Source organism: Channa argus, chromosome 14, assembly GCF_033026475.1.
Source record: "Channa argus isolate prfri chromosome 14, Channa argus male v1.0, whole genome shotgun sequence".
In the NCBI taxonomy this organism is placed as follows: Eukaryota; Metazoa; Chordata; class Actinopteri; order Anabantiformes; family Channidae; genus Channa; species Channa argus.
The window spans coordinates 19,029,316-19,046,530 of record NC_090210.1 but is presented as its reverse complement, the minus strand read 5'-3'; the positions used below and the strand labels follow the sequence as shown (position 1 = coordinate 19,046,530).

Sequence of the window (17,215 nt, the reverse complement as noted above, 5' to 3'; positions counted from 1 at the left end):
AGAGCTGCTGCAGGCTGAACAAACCTGAGCTGCAGTGGACATTAAGCTTGGGTGTGTGTGTGTGTGTGTGTGGGGAGGGGGGTCTGGGCAGCAGATGTGATTGTTTGCATAGCTCGGACTTCTAAACAAACCAAAGGCCGAGGCACTGCTGCATCTCTGAAATAAGGAAGGTCTCAACTTGACCTGAAGCGTCTGATTATTCTTATTGGGGTTGAACTTCTTTTTACTCCTTGCTTGATTTAATCTGCTGATTACTCATCGAGTTGTTTTGCACCACGGAAATTGGAAAACGGCTGGAAATATATGAACATTTGTCTCAACGGATGAGGTGAAATGCCGTTTACTTTTGCCCAAAAACCTCCAAATATTCCCTTTACTAGAACATCAGAGAAAACCATTTTCAAGCTATAACTTGGGTTTTGTAGTTCGAAAAAAATCAATTTGCTTCATCTTTAAATGTAACAACCCCTGTTAGTAGTTACAGCAATTATTATGTTAGTGATCTGATCAGTAAACAACACAATATTTACAGCAGGTCCTTTTTCAGGCAATTTATTATATGGTGTCTTCTCAATGGCTTTAAAACACTGAACTAAACACCTTAAAGCTTTGCACTACATCTTGGACAAATTGGGTGAAAAGGTCTTTAAATGTTTTGTTGGACACTGGAATAAACATTTTGGGCATCCAACAGTTTGTCATTATATAGACTATATAGTGCGGCTGTACGGGCAGCATGTCCTATCACGTTTCAAACACTTCCTGTAAACCGTTTCACTACTCTGGTACCTACCTGGCTGTTAACATGTCATTTGTGACACTGGAATCATTTTTGAAGTAGAACCCAAATCTAACTCAAAGGATCTAGAGGCAGACCTGGAGAGCCTTTTCTGATCTGAAGCCAGGTTCTCAGGTGCTTTAAGACTTGGGTTCGGGTGTGGCATAGGCTGCAGGGTACGGACCCTGCGTGCAAAGCCCTCATCAACAAAACAAACCAAAAAATAATAAAATAAAATTAACACAGCAAATGGTGTTTATTGTCAAAGTGTTGGAGTAGGACAATGTTATATGTGCATAATTCATTATTGTGTACTCTAATTGTGCAACAAACTAAGCTACAGTATATACAGACATCTATCATTAACTGTTGATAGCTGGATGACAGTTATACTGTATAACAGTAAATCTAGTTGGCCGATTGCTTGGGCAGGACAGTCTTTAAAAGACAATCCAGTACAGACCCAAGACTTTGGTATCATCTGCGTCCAATGAGCAACGGTGACTCTTACTCTTACAGTGTAATATCAATCAATACAACTAAACACATCCATTAAAAACATCCACATGAATATAGTCAATGCAACAAATGTTATGCAGAATTATTTTTTTTTTGCTTTTTTTTACTCCCCCATTCTGCCTCTTGACTTTTAGTTCCAATAAAATCCAGTAAAGGTTAAACAAACATTTAAATGTTACATACCCCATAAAAGTAAAAGAGAATCAAGTTATGAGAACCCTCAGTCTAGATACAACAATGCTTTGTGAAAAATATATGTATAGTAGAGTGAACTAAACATTTACATGATTTTACAAGTGGAAAGAAAACATCGTCTTGACATAACTCTTTAGAATAATAATACAGCCCCACAGTCTTATGAACATGCTATGATCTCTGGTTACTCACGCTGATCACTGTCCATGTGATGTCAGGCCGTCAGCCTGACACAGGGTCATGGTTGTGTCAGAGTGTTTACATCTTTTTTTTAAGTGGGCACGTGTTAGTACGTCAGCGTGTGTGTGTTTGTGTGTCTGATGCAGGTTTAACAGTCCCCCGAGTTATGAGAGTGTGACCCGGTTTCCATTTTCCAGTCTCTCTGGTCAGCGGCGTCTCCCTGGCCGTGCTGGGAGGCGGCGGGAGACAGGGACATCTGTCTGCGGGGGTTTCCGCTGTGCATGGTGTTCCAGTGGCGCTTCAGATCCGACGCTTTGATGAACGCTTTGTCGCAGGAGCCACAGTTGAATGGCCGCTCCCCTCGGTGCTGTCGTTCGTGGTCTTTCAGGTGGGACTTGTGCTTGAAGGCCTTTTCACACATTTGGCAAGCGAAGGGCCTCTCGTTGCTGTGGACTCGCTCGTGCCTCTTCAGGTCGGGCCCCCTGATGAAGGCCTTGCCGCAGACCACGCAGCGGTGAGGCTTGAAGCCAGAGTGGATCTTCAAGTGCTCCTTGAGGTGGGCGGCGGTGGTGAAGGCCTTGGGGCAGTGCTCGCAGCCATACGGGCGGTTGGCGGTGAGCAGCCGCTCCTTTTTGGCGTTGTGGTCCATCGGCTTCGCTCCCGTGCTCTGACAGGAGCCGTGGTCACGGTGGCCGTACAGCAGGTACTCCAGCTTCATGTCGCTGGTTGAGGACGAGCCCCACCCGTGGCTGTGAGGATCTTTACCCATGTTGGTGTTGTAGTTGTGTGGCTGAGACACGTGAGAGCCACCAGGCCCCATGCTGTCCATCCCCTGATCGTAGAAGCTGTTCTTCCTCACCTCCTCCATTGCCAGTTCCTTTAGGATGGCATCCTGAGCTCTCATCCCGTGGTCACCTGGAGCCTGGTTCTCCCGGGTCTTCATGTTGGTCAGCTCTCGCTTCTGGGTGCACAGGTTATCCAGGAAGTTGATCCCCAGGATCTGACCAGATGACATCATCATATTGATGTCCTTCTTCCTCACAGCCAGCCTGGCTGTGTACATGTAATTGAGAACCTCTTCAAAGATATCAGAGCGGATGAAGTCCAGCTCCACGATGGAGTTGTCCTCATCGCTCTGTTTCTTGAAGAGCTTTTTGAAGTAGTTGCTACAGGCTGCCAAGACACACCGGTGAGCCCTGAACTCTATGTTTTCCACCACCACCACCACGTCACAGTGCTCACCTTCCATCCTCTGTTGGTTTAGCATCTTCAGAAAGGTGGCTTTATGGTCATAGTCGATATATCTCAGTAAATCAGACATGTTGCAGGTCAAGTAGGAGCAACCTGCAGGAGAGAGAGAGAAAAAAGACACAGCACACGTTCAAACGTTTACATTTCAGTGGCACGCAACCTGCACAGCTGAGAGGTGGATCTCTGTTTGCACGTCTCCTCTCTGAGATTAAATGCACATTACAAGGCGAGTATGCAACACACGCCGTCACACAGCTGCAGGAGCAACATGCAGCCAAGTACCTCAGTACTGTCAAAGTGACAGAGTAAACAAAGTGGCCAAATCAATCAGGCAGAAATCGTTTGCAAAAAAAAAAATACCAAAGGGCCCGACAGCGATAAAACCCGCAGTAATGTCAGCAAAAATACCTAAACAGCAACACAAACAAACACACGCACTTTTCTTAACTCGACTAAATTCGTTTTCGTCGCTGTTTGGCGTGACAGCGGTGTCGTGTGTAAGAAGGATAACCTTAGCAGGAATGTTTCACATTTCGCTGCGCCCAGCCATTTTGGTCAGCAAGCCTCCATTGGCATGTCTCTGGTGTCTCTACAGCAGTTCGCAAACAGCGGGAAACACGGCGGCGACGCGGCGGACAAACCGCCGCCAAACGCTGCGTCGCTCCCCTCGCCCTTCGGAGCCACATCGACAAAAAGGAAAATGTTATTACCCGAAAGCCTGAACGCGATCCCCGTGTTGTCACGCAAGGCAGCCAGTCGACGACGACCCAGAGCTGTCGTTTTTCCTCTTCCTCCTCTTGTTGTGACTGTGGAGCTCCGCAGGAAATGCGGCATCGCTCTGCTGCCACCTACAGCACCGGAGCAGGTACTGCATCGAGATCGTCTATGTCTGAGACGATGACCCACTCTGCAGGGATCATTTGAGTCTTATTCAGTTGCCAGGTACAACTAGCAGAAATATTATGAGCGAATATTTGTAAAGTGTTAATAAAGCTGTCCAATTATTGTAATGGTGTAAAACATAACATGTGACGTAATGTAATAATTGACTAACACTCATTGACGGTGACTTTCTACATGTGATGTAGATGGTGGGATCTTCAAAGCCTTCGCAATTTGTATATATTTTCACGTAGACATTACACTAAGGTTAAATCTAGCAGTTAGATGATGGTCGTGCATCTGTGTTGCCATCCTAAGTGTTTTAAATGTCCTTTTTCAAACTAAAAAACACAATTTCCATTGGAAACAGTTTAATCAGGTATTGATTCTAATAGGACAAGGGAAGCTCTACATTTAAGTCCTCTTGTAAATTACCAAGCATAAATACAAATGTTCCTTGTTTGGAGAATTAAATGCAAACACGATTAATGAAAAACTAATTTTCCAAGGTTCATTTCGGCATCGGCCCACTGGCACCAAGCAAAAGAAACAGAGTGAGAGCTCTCACGTTTCGCTTATCTTTGGCTCACACGCACGTCTCCAGAGGGGGCGGGACTTTGCAAGACTGGACTCCGTGTATTCAGCATAAGCGCCTATGGCCAAAATCCTCCCGTAATAAGCTCGGGGCTTATTTTAAGTCAGCGAGGACATTTGGTTTAATTCACAGTGGACTGAAAACATCGAACCTGCTTCCAATTACAAATGTACGTTATTCTTTAATCCATCTTTCAGCGTTATAGCTTTTGAAAGCCCAGTAAATTATTCCGAATACATCCTACGCACCTGTTGCAGCAGATTCTGACCTCTTCGAGTCCCCGAGCTTTTAAAATGTCTGTCATTTCTCTGTAACGCATTTGATAGATGCCTTTGGCTTTTAATCAAAGTTGAACAAATGAATGATTTGAAGCCTGTAATGCATGTTAAATTAATAAGATCACCATTTAATCTTTTAGAGAGCCAACTCAAAGCAGGCTGGGACATAAGCAATGGATTAATTAAATCCCACGTAAAAGAAAAAAAAACAAACAATCAAACTCTTGTCGGAAGTAGCTGTTTGTGGTTATTGTCACAAAATGCATTTGACACTGATGCGAATACTGATTCACTTTTGACACACATTCCAGTGTTGTGGCCAACATTTTATTATTGGAGAAGAAAACAGCAAATTAAGTGAAATGCCTCCTACACTTTTATTTCACCAGTTTGAGGAAAACATGGCTGTACATGAACAATATTCAGCTATTCAGAAACATTTATAACAGATGTGAGTGGCACCAGGTGGTGGTGGTGAGGTTGACAAATCTCTCTTGGCTTTGCATCTTGTTTGGGGCAGAGCTCACTGTCTGAGGCCTTGGTCTCACAGTCACACAAACGTTGGACTTGTCCTGTGGCTGATCATCTATCCCTGCAAAACACTCAAACCCTGCACGGGCACATACAACTCGGTTTCCTTCACAGAAATCCTGATTGCTTTGCTTTTGCCAGTATAGAACGACACAAATTAGGCGTGGCAGTGGTGGAATCAATTCATAAGTAATAATCATTTGAAGCAAAATGCAATTCAGGTAGACAAGACAAAAATCAACTGTGAAAGAGAATTTGCCATTTTCCTAGGGAAGCTTTGATATGTGCAGTTCTAGGCTGTAGTGATTCCCGTAGTCGTGTGTGGAAAATGATACAGTTTTTGGAGTGAGTGAGACGATGCTTGCTGGCAAATGAGGTTGGTTGGCACGTCTACAGCAAGGTTAAATAGTGTTTGCTCTAGCATATTCAGCCTACAGCAATATTCTGTTTTGGAGTGATGGCTTTATTTCATAAATAAAAATTGCTACAATAATTATTCTCAATAATCATAAAAATGCATTAAAGTCATAAGGCAGTGAAAGCAAAAGGTCTGCTTGCTGCACGCAGGGATTTGGCGTGCAGATGGATCTGGAACCATATGTGAAATCAGGTGGCTTTCTGTATAATCTTTCCATTTGTTGGAAAATGCAATATTGTGTCCTTCTCATGCTAAATGCCTTTATTTATTTTTGCGGGTGATGGCTTGCGACTAGCGGCGAGCTGCAGCATTTGGAGAGTAAGGAGTTGTTTCTAGTCTTCTGTGAGAGTCCCGGTGTGATATATGTAGCAGTTCTGGATGTTGGACTGTTGGAGGTTGAACAGAAAACAGCCCTCTGTGTTACTCCTGGAAGAGCAGAGGAAACAGCAGTCAGTACATCCTGCATTCTGGATCACCTCTGAACCTTTAGAGCAAAACAGTGCAGCTGCCACAGACAAAAAAAGGAGCCTGATAGAAGGCTATGGCCCCTTCACCAGTACAAACAGATGCACACCAAGAGGCTACAGAGTTACAAAAATGTAAACACACAACGTAGATACACACAGGCTTCTTGGGAGCTTTCTAGTCAGAAACAAATAAAGCAATAATTGTCCAATGTCTGTGAGAATCATTGTAATTATTTCACAGCCTCTTGGGAGTGAAGACACATGCTGCTGATTTTTCAAGAGAAAAAACAAATACAGAAAACCATCGTTCTGTCTTACACTCGGGAGTTTTGTCCAGCAAAATGAGAAACACGTCACAAAGCTCTTCTCCAGTGGACCATGCTTTATTCATTAAGCTGTTTCTTTTGATCAGTGACTTGTATATAAAGAAACCAGAAACCACCTCAGACTCCACTCTAATGCAGTAGCTGAAAACCCATTATGAATAAAGCATGGTGTTTTAATTTCCAACGACTGAAAGTCACACACTTGAAAACTGAAGAGAGACAGAAATTGTTGAATATTCATTTTAATGCTGTGGTAAATGCTGCTCCATTAGTTTTCAAACGTATGAACTGTATTTGCCCTTCTACTCTGTGTGTATCTACTAGTGTAAACCAACAAACATCCAAAAGACCACGCAGGAAGCATCTCTTGTTAGTAGAGCTATTCAGAAACAAAGCACACACCCCCACTTGTTGTTCTATAGCTGTGAGGACACTCATTGATTGCACATCACAACTAAATGCCAAACCACAACTCTTCCCCTAACTAACCTCAAAACAAAGTCTTACTGACAAGGTTTCTGAAGTTGTGAGAACAGATCAAAATGTCAGCCTAAACATGGTACTCAACTATAATCTGTCCATACACGCACCCACACACACACACAGAAAACTGAGGGCTAGGCCACTGAAACAAGGCCAAGCATTCCCATCTGGTGAGTCAAGTACATGCACCATCCCAAACCCTGCGTCTTGGGATCGCTTCAGCCAAAAGCCAATGAAATAATAAGCTTCAGGGCGGAAAGGTAAATTAGAATAAAGTCGTTTGAAGATGGTGGAGTTATAATGACATGCTGTGGTTACAGTGGAACGAGAGGCTGCCTGATGCAGCTCCACACCTGACATAATTCCCGCAATACTGACAGCGGACAAGTTGAAACACAAATTGTGGAGACACCATTTCCACCAACACAGAAAGGAAGAATGTGACTTATAAAAATCGGTCACAATTTGTTTTACGTGTGGGATGTATCCAATGCATGAACTTTAAATCCATAAACACCGTCCAGTTGCTTTTTTATCGTGTTATAATTAAGCAAGCAATGAGACTAATACCAACACTGCAGGAGAACAGCTGGTGTAACTTACCTAAACCTAATTCACTGACTTTTAAAATACTGAATATTGTTAATATTTGAAATGAACTAAATCAATCAAAAATCTACATGCTAAGTAGCATCACTTATGCTACATGTATTTGAGCATACTGGTTTAGGCAAAATGCAATTTTTGTTTTTTGTGCAAATAATTTAATTTTGCTCGCAATAAGTAATTATGTAGTGAATGAATGCACGTGATTTTTTACTATAGGATCAAAGTTGAAAATAAAGCACAACTGTGTACAGTCAAGATCAGATTACATTCTATAGAAGCACGTTTGGAGCCACCGACTGAGAAGCAGAAGCTGGTTCAGCCGGTATTTAATCCCTCACCGTGGCCAGTGTCCTTTGAGAGGCTACACTATCTACACACATCAACGTGCGGAACATGTTTTAACACAATACTGTACAACATGCAGGCATCACTATTGTAACTTAGTGGGGAGGGAGTGTTGCACTGAAACTACCAGAGACTGTATGTGACTGCCAGCAGCAGCATTACTTTAAAGGTTTTAGGCCTATGAGCTGAGACTGTAATATCCGGTGGAGGAGCTGGAATGACAACAGCATGATGCATTAGCAGGTAGTGCTACAGAAGCAAGGCTCTCTGTACCAGTTGGACAAAGAACTGATGGGAAAGCAGCATGCTGGAGAATGGAAACCAGCTAAAGGTAAAAGCAGACCAGACCAGACTAAACCAGACAGGGCCAGAACCAGGGCTGGGGCCTTGTTGTCTTACCTGGGTCAGTCCTCCCCCTCCTCTGGCGTGATCTCTGTCTCTTTATGTACCACTACCTTGGTCACTGACATGTCAGGATGCTGTTCTTTAGCCTCCTTTATGGCCTGAGCCAGAGCCTATTTACAGGGGTGCAGTGCCAGGAGGGATCACCAGGGGGAGACAGAGAATGGGGAAGGGGCAGGGAGGGATGGGGATGTTGGATCGTAAGTCAATATGCCCAGAGGGAAGTCACTTTTTCTCTCACACTTCCATTATTCTTTTTAAATTCACATCACAAGTTATTACTGCTTTGTTTAAAATGTTACATGCTAGGCCACTCTGTACTACACGCAAATACAAGGGTCACCGGAGCCAGTCACGCCACTTTTTCGTGGTCATTGGTTAATAATTATTGACAAACAGGCAAAAACAAACGTGAGAAAAACGAGACCTCATCGTGATCGATGTCTGCATCTCCTGTGATGACGATCCGTTTCTCGATTCTCGTCTCCGATATTCCTCCTTTCACCGTCTGACAAGTACACAAAAGAAAGGGGTCATCAACTGATGCATGAAAACATCTGCAACAAACGCACATTACCTTAAAGTTTGTTTGAACACATTTTTTATTTTGCAGTATTTTTGTGTTTATTATTATTAAATCCTGAAATGGATGGTTGTGTAAATACATAGAACTAAAACGATAGAATATATTCTGTATTGCAGTTGTTGAGCACTTCTCATGCTCTACAATTATTTAACTGCAAGAAAAATGCATTTGCAGCTCTTTGTATAATCTGGAAAAAATAATAAATTAAAGTCGTCAGTGTCAGCTTCTCAGATGTCTGCTTGTTTTACTCTCCAGATATTTTCACCTTTTCTGAGATCTAACGATGAAACCATAAACAAAAAGATGAGTATAACTGTTAGTTACTAATAAATAATTTATGAGTGGAAATCCTTGCAGTCCCGATAAATTTGGACTTACTGTGTGTAACTTGAAATCCCTTTAGTACGTTTTGCAAAACCATCATCCTACATCATTTCTGGTAAATGAAGATTCAAGATTTTTGCATCAGTTTATTTCAAAATGAAGGCGTTTAAATGTCAGTCAGAGAGGAACAAATGCACCTTTTGTCTGCCGCACCGTTATACTTCCCCCAGGCAGCAGTGTCTAATGAAGCATGTCTCTAAACTACACGATAAACTTCCTTTCCACACCCTCCAACTCTTTATGATTCTAATTCTGCAGCAAACATAGAATAAAACAGCAAAGGCAGCAGATGTGTTAAGAGGTCAAAGGGAGAACAGAACTCTGACCTTTGTGATGTGTGTGGTTGTTGTAGTACTGGTGGTTTCTGAGGTGATGGTCTGAGCACTCAGCAGCACCCCGGGGTCTGCGTCACCATTAGTGTCAACCTGTTGACAAGACAGTCCATTTTGACATGACAGCTCACTAAACTGTTACTGTAGCCTTAAAGCTGTAGTACTTGATTTTTTTCTTCTTTCAAATTAAACAAATGCAGATCAACAGTCGCATTCATTTAGAGTCTGTGCCCACCTGAAATTCTTTTTTAGCTTTATTTTTGTCTGTAAAACTCAGTTGCTAAAGTGGGTGAGATAACATACAGTAAGTATATCTGAGGATTGTTGTCAAATTCCAACTGCACCTATTCTAGGTTAACTAAAATTGGTGAAATATGTTCAATGAGGGGCATGGTAATTGCAGAGTTGGGGGATTTCCTGTGCAACTGTGGAGCGAAACATTTCAAAACTACAAATAACGTAGAAATTTATGCTAGAATTAATATAAAAAAAATACAGATTTATTCAGTAAATACTAGTAAAGAGAGGACTAACAGACAATTATCTCACACTGTGCAGGTGATTCATTCTCTGTGCTCACAGTCTCATTTTCAGCTGCACAGGGCAGCTGTTTGCAGCAGATAAGCTCTGAATGCTGTAAGCTTCCTGCCAACATCAAACAGCTGACAGACACTGTAAGTGACTCTAGCTGGTCAACACAGTAAAGCATCCACCCCCACCCCCCCACAAAAAGTTGGTGGAATGAATAGGAGAATTAGACTGAAGCAAATTAAAACTATTTTGTACTTGAAATATGAAATGGAGGTGATATTAATTATGATTTTTATGTACCTCTGCAGCCTCATAGGTGATGGTTTTTGTCTCTGTGTGGATCACAGGCGTCTCTTTGGAACCCACCTCAATGACCTCAAGACTCTAGAGGGCAAAACAGAATATAAAACCAAAAATAAATGATCACAAAAGGAGTGTGTCCAGTAATTTATGCAAAACTCTCTCTGTAATCAACCACTGTACTGTAGGTGTTCACAGTTAAACGGTCTTTGTTCTTAAAACAGCACCAACACTTTTGTACATAATTAAAAATAAATCCCACAAGCTAATGAACTAATATGCTTAAAGTCTCTAAACCAGTCATGCTGTCACAAATTAGAGTCCCTAAATCTAGTTTAGCAGAGGATGCTGGATAATGTGAATCACAACGCTTCAATCAACTGGGTGCACGTGGCCTAACTGTGACGTTAACAAGTTGATCAAGTTCTGCCCTCTGGTATTGGTGGCAGACTGTGTTAGCAGGAGAAAGGTAAAGAAGTTACAGGTCTGAGTCCATTGGAGCTGATGCAGGGTTACCTCTGACTGAGCCACAGTTAGAGGTAAAAGGGGTAGGATGTCAGATCCACATCATGTTCCAACATTATAAAACCTTCTACTTGGACTATTTTGTTCTTCGTGTGAAGTCATGGCGTCTTCTTTCCCTTCAGAAAACATTCTATAAACACATTCTTTTATACTCAGTTCTTCATCATCATACTTTTCGGATATGCTCAGTTTTCATTCATATTTTTCTCCTTTACTCTTTCCATTTCAACTTATGAGGAAGCCCATCTGTACACAGTAACGTTCCTTATTCCAAAGGACAAGGCTTTTAAAATGTCGGTATTTTATCTTATGCTGGTGAACACACACATCTTCATGATGCCATCTCTTTATGGAACTCCTCAAAACACAGCACTCCATTGGAGAACTGGCTCCTCTGGTCAGCTACACCTGCCTTCGTCCTCTCTCCTGCTAATTCCACTTTATAAACTTCTAAGCAACACTCCATGTTTTTGCGTCTCTCCTCTCCTCAGGAAGGAAGCTCCTCTTTCCTTCCACAGCCTCTGATGTAAACAATGGATCTGAAACCATCCTTTTTATGTGTTCACATGAATGCCTCCCCCTCCACACCTGCATCTTATTTTCCTCTTTTAATGCTACGCTGAGCGATGTGAGACAGGTTCACATCTAACTGCAAAAATTGTGGCTACTGGCTGCATTGTTGCAACTCCACAGATGCACACAGTGGACCTCAATTAAAAGACAGTGAAGAGCCAAGAGTAACAGATTTTCCACTATTAACAGAGCCAGCTGGTAGATAAGCTGAGCTGCTGTCACTAACACCGCAGTGTAACACTGCTACACACTGCTACACACTCATGCTCTCTCTCTGCACGCCCTGCAGACACAGCTATGACTGTGAACTCTGCTGTTGTAGCCACCAATTCAAGGCTTTGCAGCCTCTGTGCTCTGGATATTCACCATTGGCCCTGTTGACTCGGGCGGTGCTGCCTTGATCTCTGTGGTATCCACTACCTTCTCCTCTGGGTCAGATGACATCTGTGAATGATATTTGTATAGTCAGATGGCGTTTTCATTACTATGAAAATAAAAAATATTCCAATGAGTACAAGGCGGTTCAGCACCAAACCTGACAGAGAAAAATGGATATGTTAGCTTCTCACGGTGTACAACCTTACAAAATTACATATAACAGGCACCGAAATTTAAAAATCATTTATGAGGACCATAGAGGAGAGGTCACCTTTTGAGAGGAAGAAATCCATCCGAGCGTAGACTGATGGGAAAGAAGAATGGATGGACATGAGGATAGAGAGAAAGTGAAAGAGAGGACAGTTAAAGTGGACACACAGTGAACACCAGACAAAGAGCAAACAGAGAAAGGGAGGAAAAATAAAAGTTCTGAAATAAAAAGTATGGATTGAATGGAATTCCATTATGCAGCTCATTAAATCAGCTGAACCTGATGCCAAAAACAAATCCCAAAACCTCAAAACAAAACTCCATTTCTAGAGTCTCTTAATCCAATGGCTACAGATTTGAGCTAATCTGCTTTTGGAAACTGTGTCTTAAGAAGAGTGAAATCCTTTCGGTGGACTGTTTCCCCCGACTCGTTACAGAGACGGAGGGGGATTTCAGAGGATGAGGTGGGTAAAGCTGCAGTGGTGGCACTGAGCCAGGGCTATGAAGTCATCGCTTTCAGGGAACTGATAACAGAGCTGGAAGAAGATGTAGCTGAGCAAAATATTAAAAAAACTCACAAACAAATAAACAAGAAGCCAGCCAGAGCATTCGTTTCTTTCTTATCAGCTGTGGAGCTACTAATGCGAGGCGAGCTGTTTTAGCTGTCAACAAACTGAAAGACAAACCCAAAATCGTAGAAGCAGCAGGCTTGTTCTCAACAGAAATCTTTGCGTGAGAAAAAATGCTGGGTGTTAAGGGACTGTTAGCCATGCACAACGCTTGATTAAACTGCTGTTAGACTGGTTTGGCTGCTGCTGCTGGAAGGAGGGCAATGGGGGTAAGCTGTGGGTGGTGGTGGAGATATGGAGGGAGGCAGCCAATACCAGGTTGTTGCTTTTAGTTTTTATACAGTACCACAACTAAGGATGTAGCTGAAGATTCAGAAAGTGTAATCTGAGTCAGGCTGGACCTTGATTGCTCAGTCTGGACTTCACAGGTGAAGACTTCTGCTTTCTGCTGCTGACCATCAGATGTCTCTTTGACTTCCTTTGCTGATACACTCATGACCTGTGACACCCCTGACATCACGTCCTCCGAAATCCATGATGCCATGGCCTTTTTAGGCGAGTCACTACTTTTAATCTGAGTCATGTCGTCATTTTTTATCTTCAGGTTGGGACTCAGTTTCCCGACTTCTTTGATAGTTTCTATTTCTTTAGAGGCAGCAACGATTTCGTTCTCATCAGCTTCAGCTTCTCCGGGGACAAAAGGCACTTCCTTTTCTCCCAAAGCCCTCATCTCTGTGTCCCATGTATCAACGTTATCCTCTTGCTCCTTTAGGATAATGAGTGTCCCTTTCTTATCACTGATGGCCTTGGACACTTCCTGTCTGACGGCGCCAGGACTGACCTTCACCACAGACCTTTCAGACACCTCGTCTTGGGAGTCGGGGGTTTTCTCCTCTACTTCCCTCAAGGTACCGTCCATAAAGACATCGTCGTCCATAGTAGTTGACAGACTAATCCCGTGAGGCCCCGAGGAGGTAGCCCCATCTGTTACGATACTATCCACCACATATTTCACCAGATATCCTGTTGCCTGGGGAGACACTCGACTTATTGGAAATGAGTCGTTCAGCTTAACAGACAAAGAGCATCACATAGCAAGACACAGTGAGAAGAAGCTCAAGAGAATTTTTGCTTAGACATTAACACACAAACTGAGCTCTACAAGTGTGTGGACAGAGATGCATGGTTAGGTTGTAAGCTTTAAAGCCCTGGAATAAAGACTAATATTTGAGTCAGACACAGGGTTAAAAAGGAAACACTAATAATCGAAAATTACTTCAGTTCTCAGATATTATATATGTATTGTCAAAACTATAGACAAGAAACATATTTCATGCTTCTTTTTTATTTTTATTTTTTACTTTAACTGTGAATTGGTAAAAGCCAAAAGCCAAAACACCAGATACCGTGTCCACATACGTATGGAGCTAGTAGGCGGAAAGGTCAACAAACATCCCCACGCACAAAATCACAAATATTTCAAGTGTGCCACTCTGATTGGATGTGGTTTACCTCAGTGGCTTTAGGTTCCACTTCCTCTTTGGTCTGTCCTTCAAGCTGCTCATCGGTAGTCTGCAGGAAAAAAAAAAACAAAACAAAAAAACAAAGAAATAAAAGGTGACAGATTGATACAGACAAAGAAAGGACATGTCCATTGTGACTACATGTTCAAATGGACAATATCGTGTTCCCAAAGCTGCTCCAGAGAACCAGCTTCTTTTCATTCCAGTCAGTCTGACATATTTGATCAATGGTCAACGATTACAGATTTTAATTAGCGCTGCTCCTTTGTCCTGCATGGGTTCATGAAATTATGTTGCACAAGTAATGAAGAAACTGATAAAACTGCACGTAATGTCACTGAGTGCAACTATCATATTACTGATTAATGATGTCACTTACCATTACTGCATAAATTACTGAATTAATCAGCTGCTGAAGGGATTTAGTGAAGACATATGGTGATACTGCCAAACTTAATTTGCCCAATAACTTCAAATGACTTTACAAGTAAAATTTTTCTATCAAGGTGGCTACTTAATATTTTTCTTTAATATGCACTTGAGCACTTTGGAGTTTATAATATACTGCGTTCCGCATATTTTGATAGAAAATTATGTCTCTAGGCCTATTATGCATATTTATTTCTCTGCACTGTGACTCATTAAGAGATCGCTCCTGAGATTGACGTCTTTGTTTATACAGAAATCTCCTCTGTGATGTAATGCTTCACACACACACGCCGTCATTCAGTCTGCTCTGCGCTGCAGCTTACATCCTGTGTCTCCAGCGGCTCTAGCGGCTCTATCATTGGTGCGTCGTCTGGCCGGGGGGAGTGTGCAGGGGATGATGAGAGTCTCTTCTCCCATTCTGTCAGACCCGGCGTGCTGCCGCCGGTCTCCAGAAACGTTCGCTTCAGTTCTCTGATGTTGGTTTGGTGCTTGACCATCTCCTCTGGTGGCTCAGTGTCCTAAAGCAGCCGGCCAACCATGATACAGGTAGGTGAGGGCAGGAGCAGGATGGAGGGAACTATGGCCATGCTTTACATTCGCAACGGTAGCTTGCATATCCAATGAATTACTAAAAATGGTTGGGCAGCATAAAATGCAGCTCTGAAACGGCCTTAAATCAATGGATAAAGACCGAAATCAGTTGCATTATGTGCTTCCTAATGCTTTATTGGCCACAGGCCGGTTTAGGAGGCTGTGCAGGCTACCTGTGCAACACCTTGCACCAAAAGAGCAAAAAATAACAGCAAAACGGTTCAACAACAATGCAACTGTAATTAAGAGAGTAGCAGCTTGTACTTAAATGCTAAGGGAGCATTTAGGACTATTTGATGAAAATAAATGGCATCGTGCAATATTTCACTGAATTAGTTTTAGTTTAAGCTAATGCAACACTCAAATCAGGTTAGAGGACCTCTGCAAAACAGCAAGAACTCTGTTAAATAAACGAAAATCGCTCCTATTTACACAGGGAGCGCAAAAACGTGTATCTAATACTGGTACAAACAGGTTAGATATACTTCTTATCAGTTCTTGAGATTTCTATTACCGAAAACACCAGCATGCAAATTTAAGTCATGCATCGGTTTCTTACCAACCTCTAGCATTAGATTGCTATGCCTGATAAAAACGGTTTCCCCTTTTACTCGTCTTATGAAACTATACTGAAATGAAAAAGAGGGGAGAGGAATTGTAGTTAAAGTTGCTCTGATTTGTTAAATTTATATGAATTAGGGAAGACTGAGTTTTTTTCTTTTTACATAGGGTGCCAATATCATTAAAAGACAAAATCGGACTCTTTGGTGCAGCAGGAAAAAAAAAATGAACATGACTCCACTGTTACAAACTAAAGTCTGTGAAACATTGACTGAAATGGTGAGACTGCGGCAGCACAGAAAGTGAACTCTGGTGAGTGTGAATAGTCAGGCTGGACTGTGGTGTGAAAGCGAGTATGTGAAAAGCAGCAGCAGAAGGTAATGCCAAAGCGGAGGGACGACACAAAGTGACTGCTGATGTCTGAGGGACTCCGTGCATTTGGTGGCAATGTGATGCACTGAATAGGGCCACAAAGCAAGCGCGTGTACCTGAGTCCGCATGTCAGAGTCCTCATCTGCTTCCGACTGACAAGCACGTACAGAGGAGGAGACAGAAACAGTGAGACGAGGAGGAAAACGGGGATTATAGGCACGAGATGCAACAGGTGAAGAGAAAGAAAGGGAGCAAAAGTGAGATAATCAGAGGATAAAGTTGGTGGTTGCGAATTTCAAAAAGTTGAGAATATTGTAAAAGAACTGACTTTTTAACAGATATAGCACTTGTGCAATCATAGCTGCTACTGCAGCAACTGTAATTAAGCCTGTCAATCTTTAGAATTGTCCATGTTTGAGTGGAGAGCATGATGAGTGTGAAGTGGGGCTTCTTTAGTACCTTGCCTTTGAGCAAGGAATGAATTAAACAATGTGAGCAAGGAATAAATAAAGAATGTGTTTGCGTCGACTGCATAAAACTCATTAGCATGTCCAGCTAGAAATATTTTAAAAAAACACAACAAATGAAAATAACTTGATTAGAGCGATATCTCCTGTCATTGACATTTCACAAATCTTCAGTTTTAATGGAAGAAAAGTAGTTACACACTTAGTTGTGTTGTTTTGACTATTCTGCTAAATCAAAACTAAAAAACAAAGTCAGATTTTTATTTCTTACATTGTATTGCTTGGTCAGTTTTGTTTTTGTAATGTGGAGGGGTACCAACACTTTTATCAGTGTCTGTATGTCTGAAATCACAGATTTAGTGTTTCAAAAATACAAATGAATGCTTTTTCAGTAGAAAAATGTGACGGTAATGCTCGTAAATTAAGAATAAAAAGCTTGACAGGCTTAGTAAACGGTCAACTGGCCAGTGGAGAATACTGATAGTAATATATAGAAAGCACAGTAGAAAATCTGAGCCAGAAACATGCTGTTTACAGTATATTAAACAAACCAAAAAAACTAAATTCAGTCATTAGAAGATGCAATGCATGCATCCTGTGCAGAAATTCAATAAAAAAATTCTTC

The 17,215-nt window shown here is 42.0% G+C and overlaps 2 protein-coding genes across 20 annotated transcripts in view; both read right to left on the bottom strand.

Moving 5' to 3' along the window:
• Positions 1-1,010: 1,010 nt before the first annotated feature.
• On the bottom strand, positions 1,011-3,788 carry LOC137140540 (zinc finger and BTB domain-containing protein 14-like). Its single transcript, XM_067528819.1, has 2 exons — positions 3,634-3,788; positions 1,011-3,016 (listed from the first exon to the last, which is right to left on the bottom strand). The coding sequence occupies exons 1-2, from the start codon at positions 3,755-3,757 to the stop codon at positions 1,821-1,823; spliced, it is 1,320 nt and encodes a 439-aa protein (XP_067384920.1). The 5' UTR covers positions 3,758-3,788; the 3' UTR covers positions 1,011-1,820.
• Positions 3,789-4,960: 1,172 nt separating this feature from the next.
• LOC137140539 (band 4.1-like protein 3) overlaps positions 4,961-17,215 on the bottom strand; it is a 44,548-nt gene continuing 32,293 nt past the window's right edge. For 8 of the 19 annotated variants that reach the window (XM_067528799.1, XM_067528818.1, XM_067528800.1 and 5 more), the window contains 12 exons: positions 16,240-16,275; positions 15,754-15,819; positions 14,923-15,117; positions 14,160-14,219; positions 12,994-13,677; positions 12,140-12,172; positions 11,857-11,934; positions 10,393-10,476; positions 9,556-9,654; positions 8,687-8,767; positions 8,257-8,372; positions 4,961-6,053 (listed from right to left, as the gene is read on the bottom strand). In XM_067528799.1, coding sequence (XP_067384900.1) covers positions 8,262-8,372; positions 8,687-8,767; positions 9,556-9,654; positions 10,393-10,476; positions 11,857-11,934; positions 12,140-12,172; positions 12,994-13,677; positions 14,160-14,219; positions 14,923-15,117; positions 15,754-15,819; positions 16,240-16,275 — 1,527 coding nt within the window. In that variant the 3' untranslated portion in view covers positions 4,961-6,053; positions 8,257-8,261. The remainder of the gene's footprint in view (positions 6,054-8,256; positions 8,373-8,686; positions 8,768-9,555; positions 9,655-10,392; positions 10,477-11,856; positions 11,935-12,139; positions 12,173-12,993; positions 13,678-14,159; positions 14,220-14,922; positions 15,118-15,753; positions 15,820-16,239; positions 16,276-17,215) is intronic. The other 11 variants (XM_067528802.1, XM_067528809.1, XM_067528813.1 and 8 more) reach the window with 6 other exon arrangements.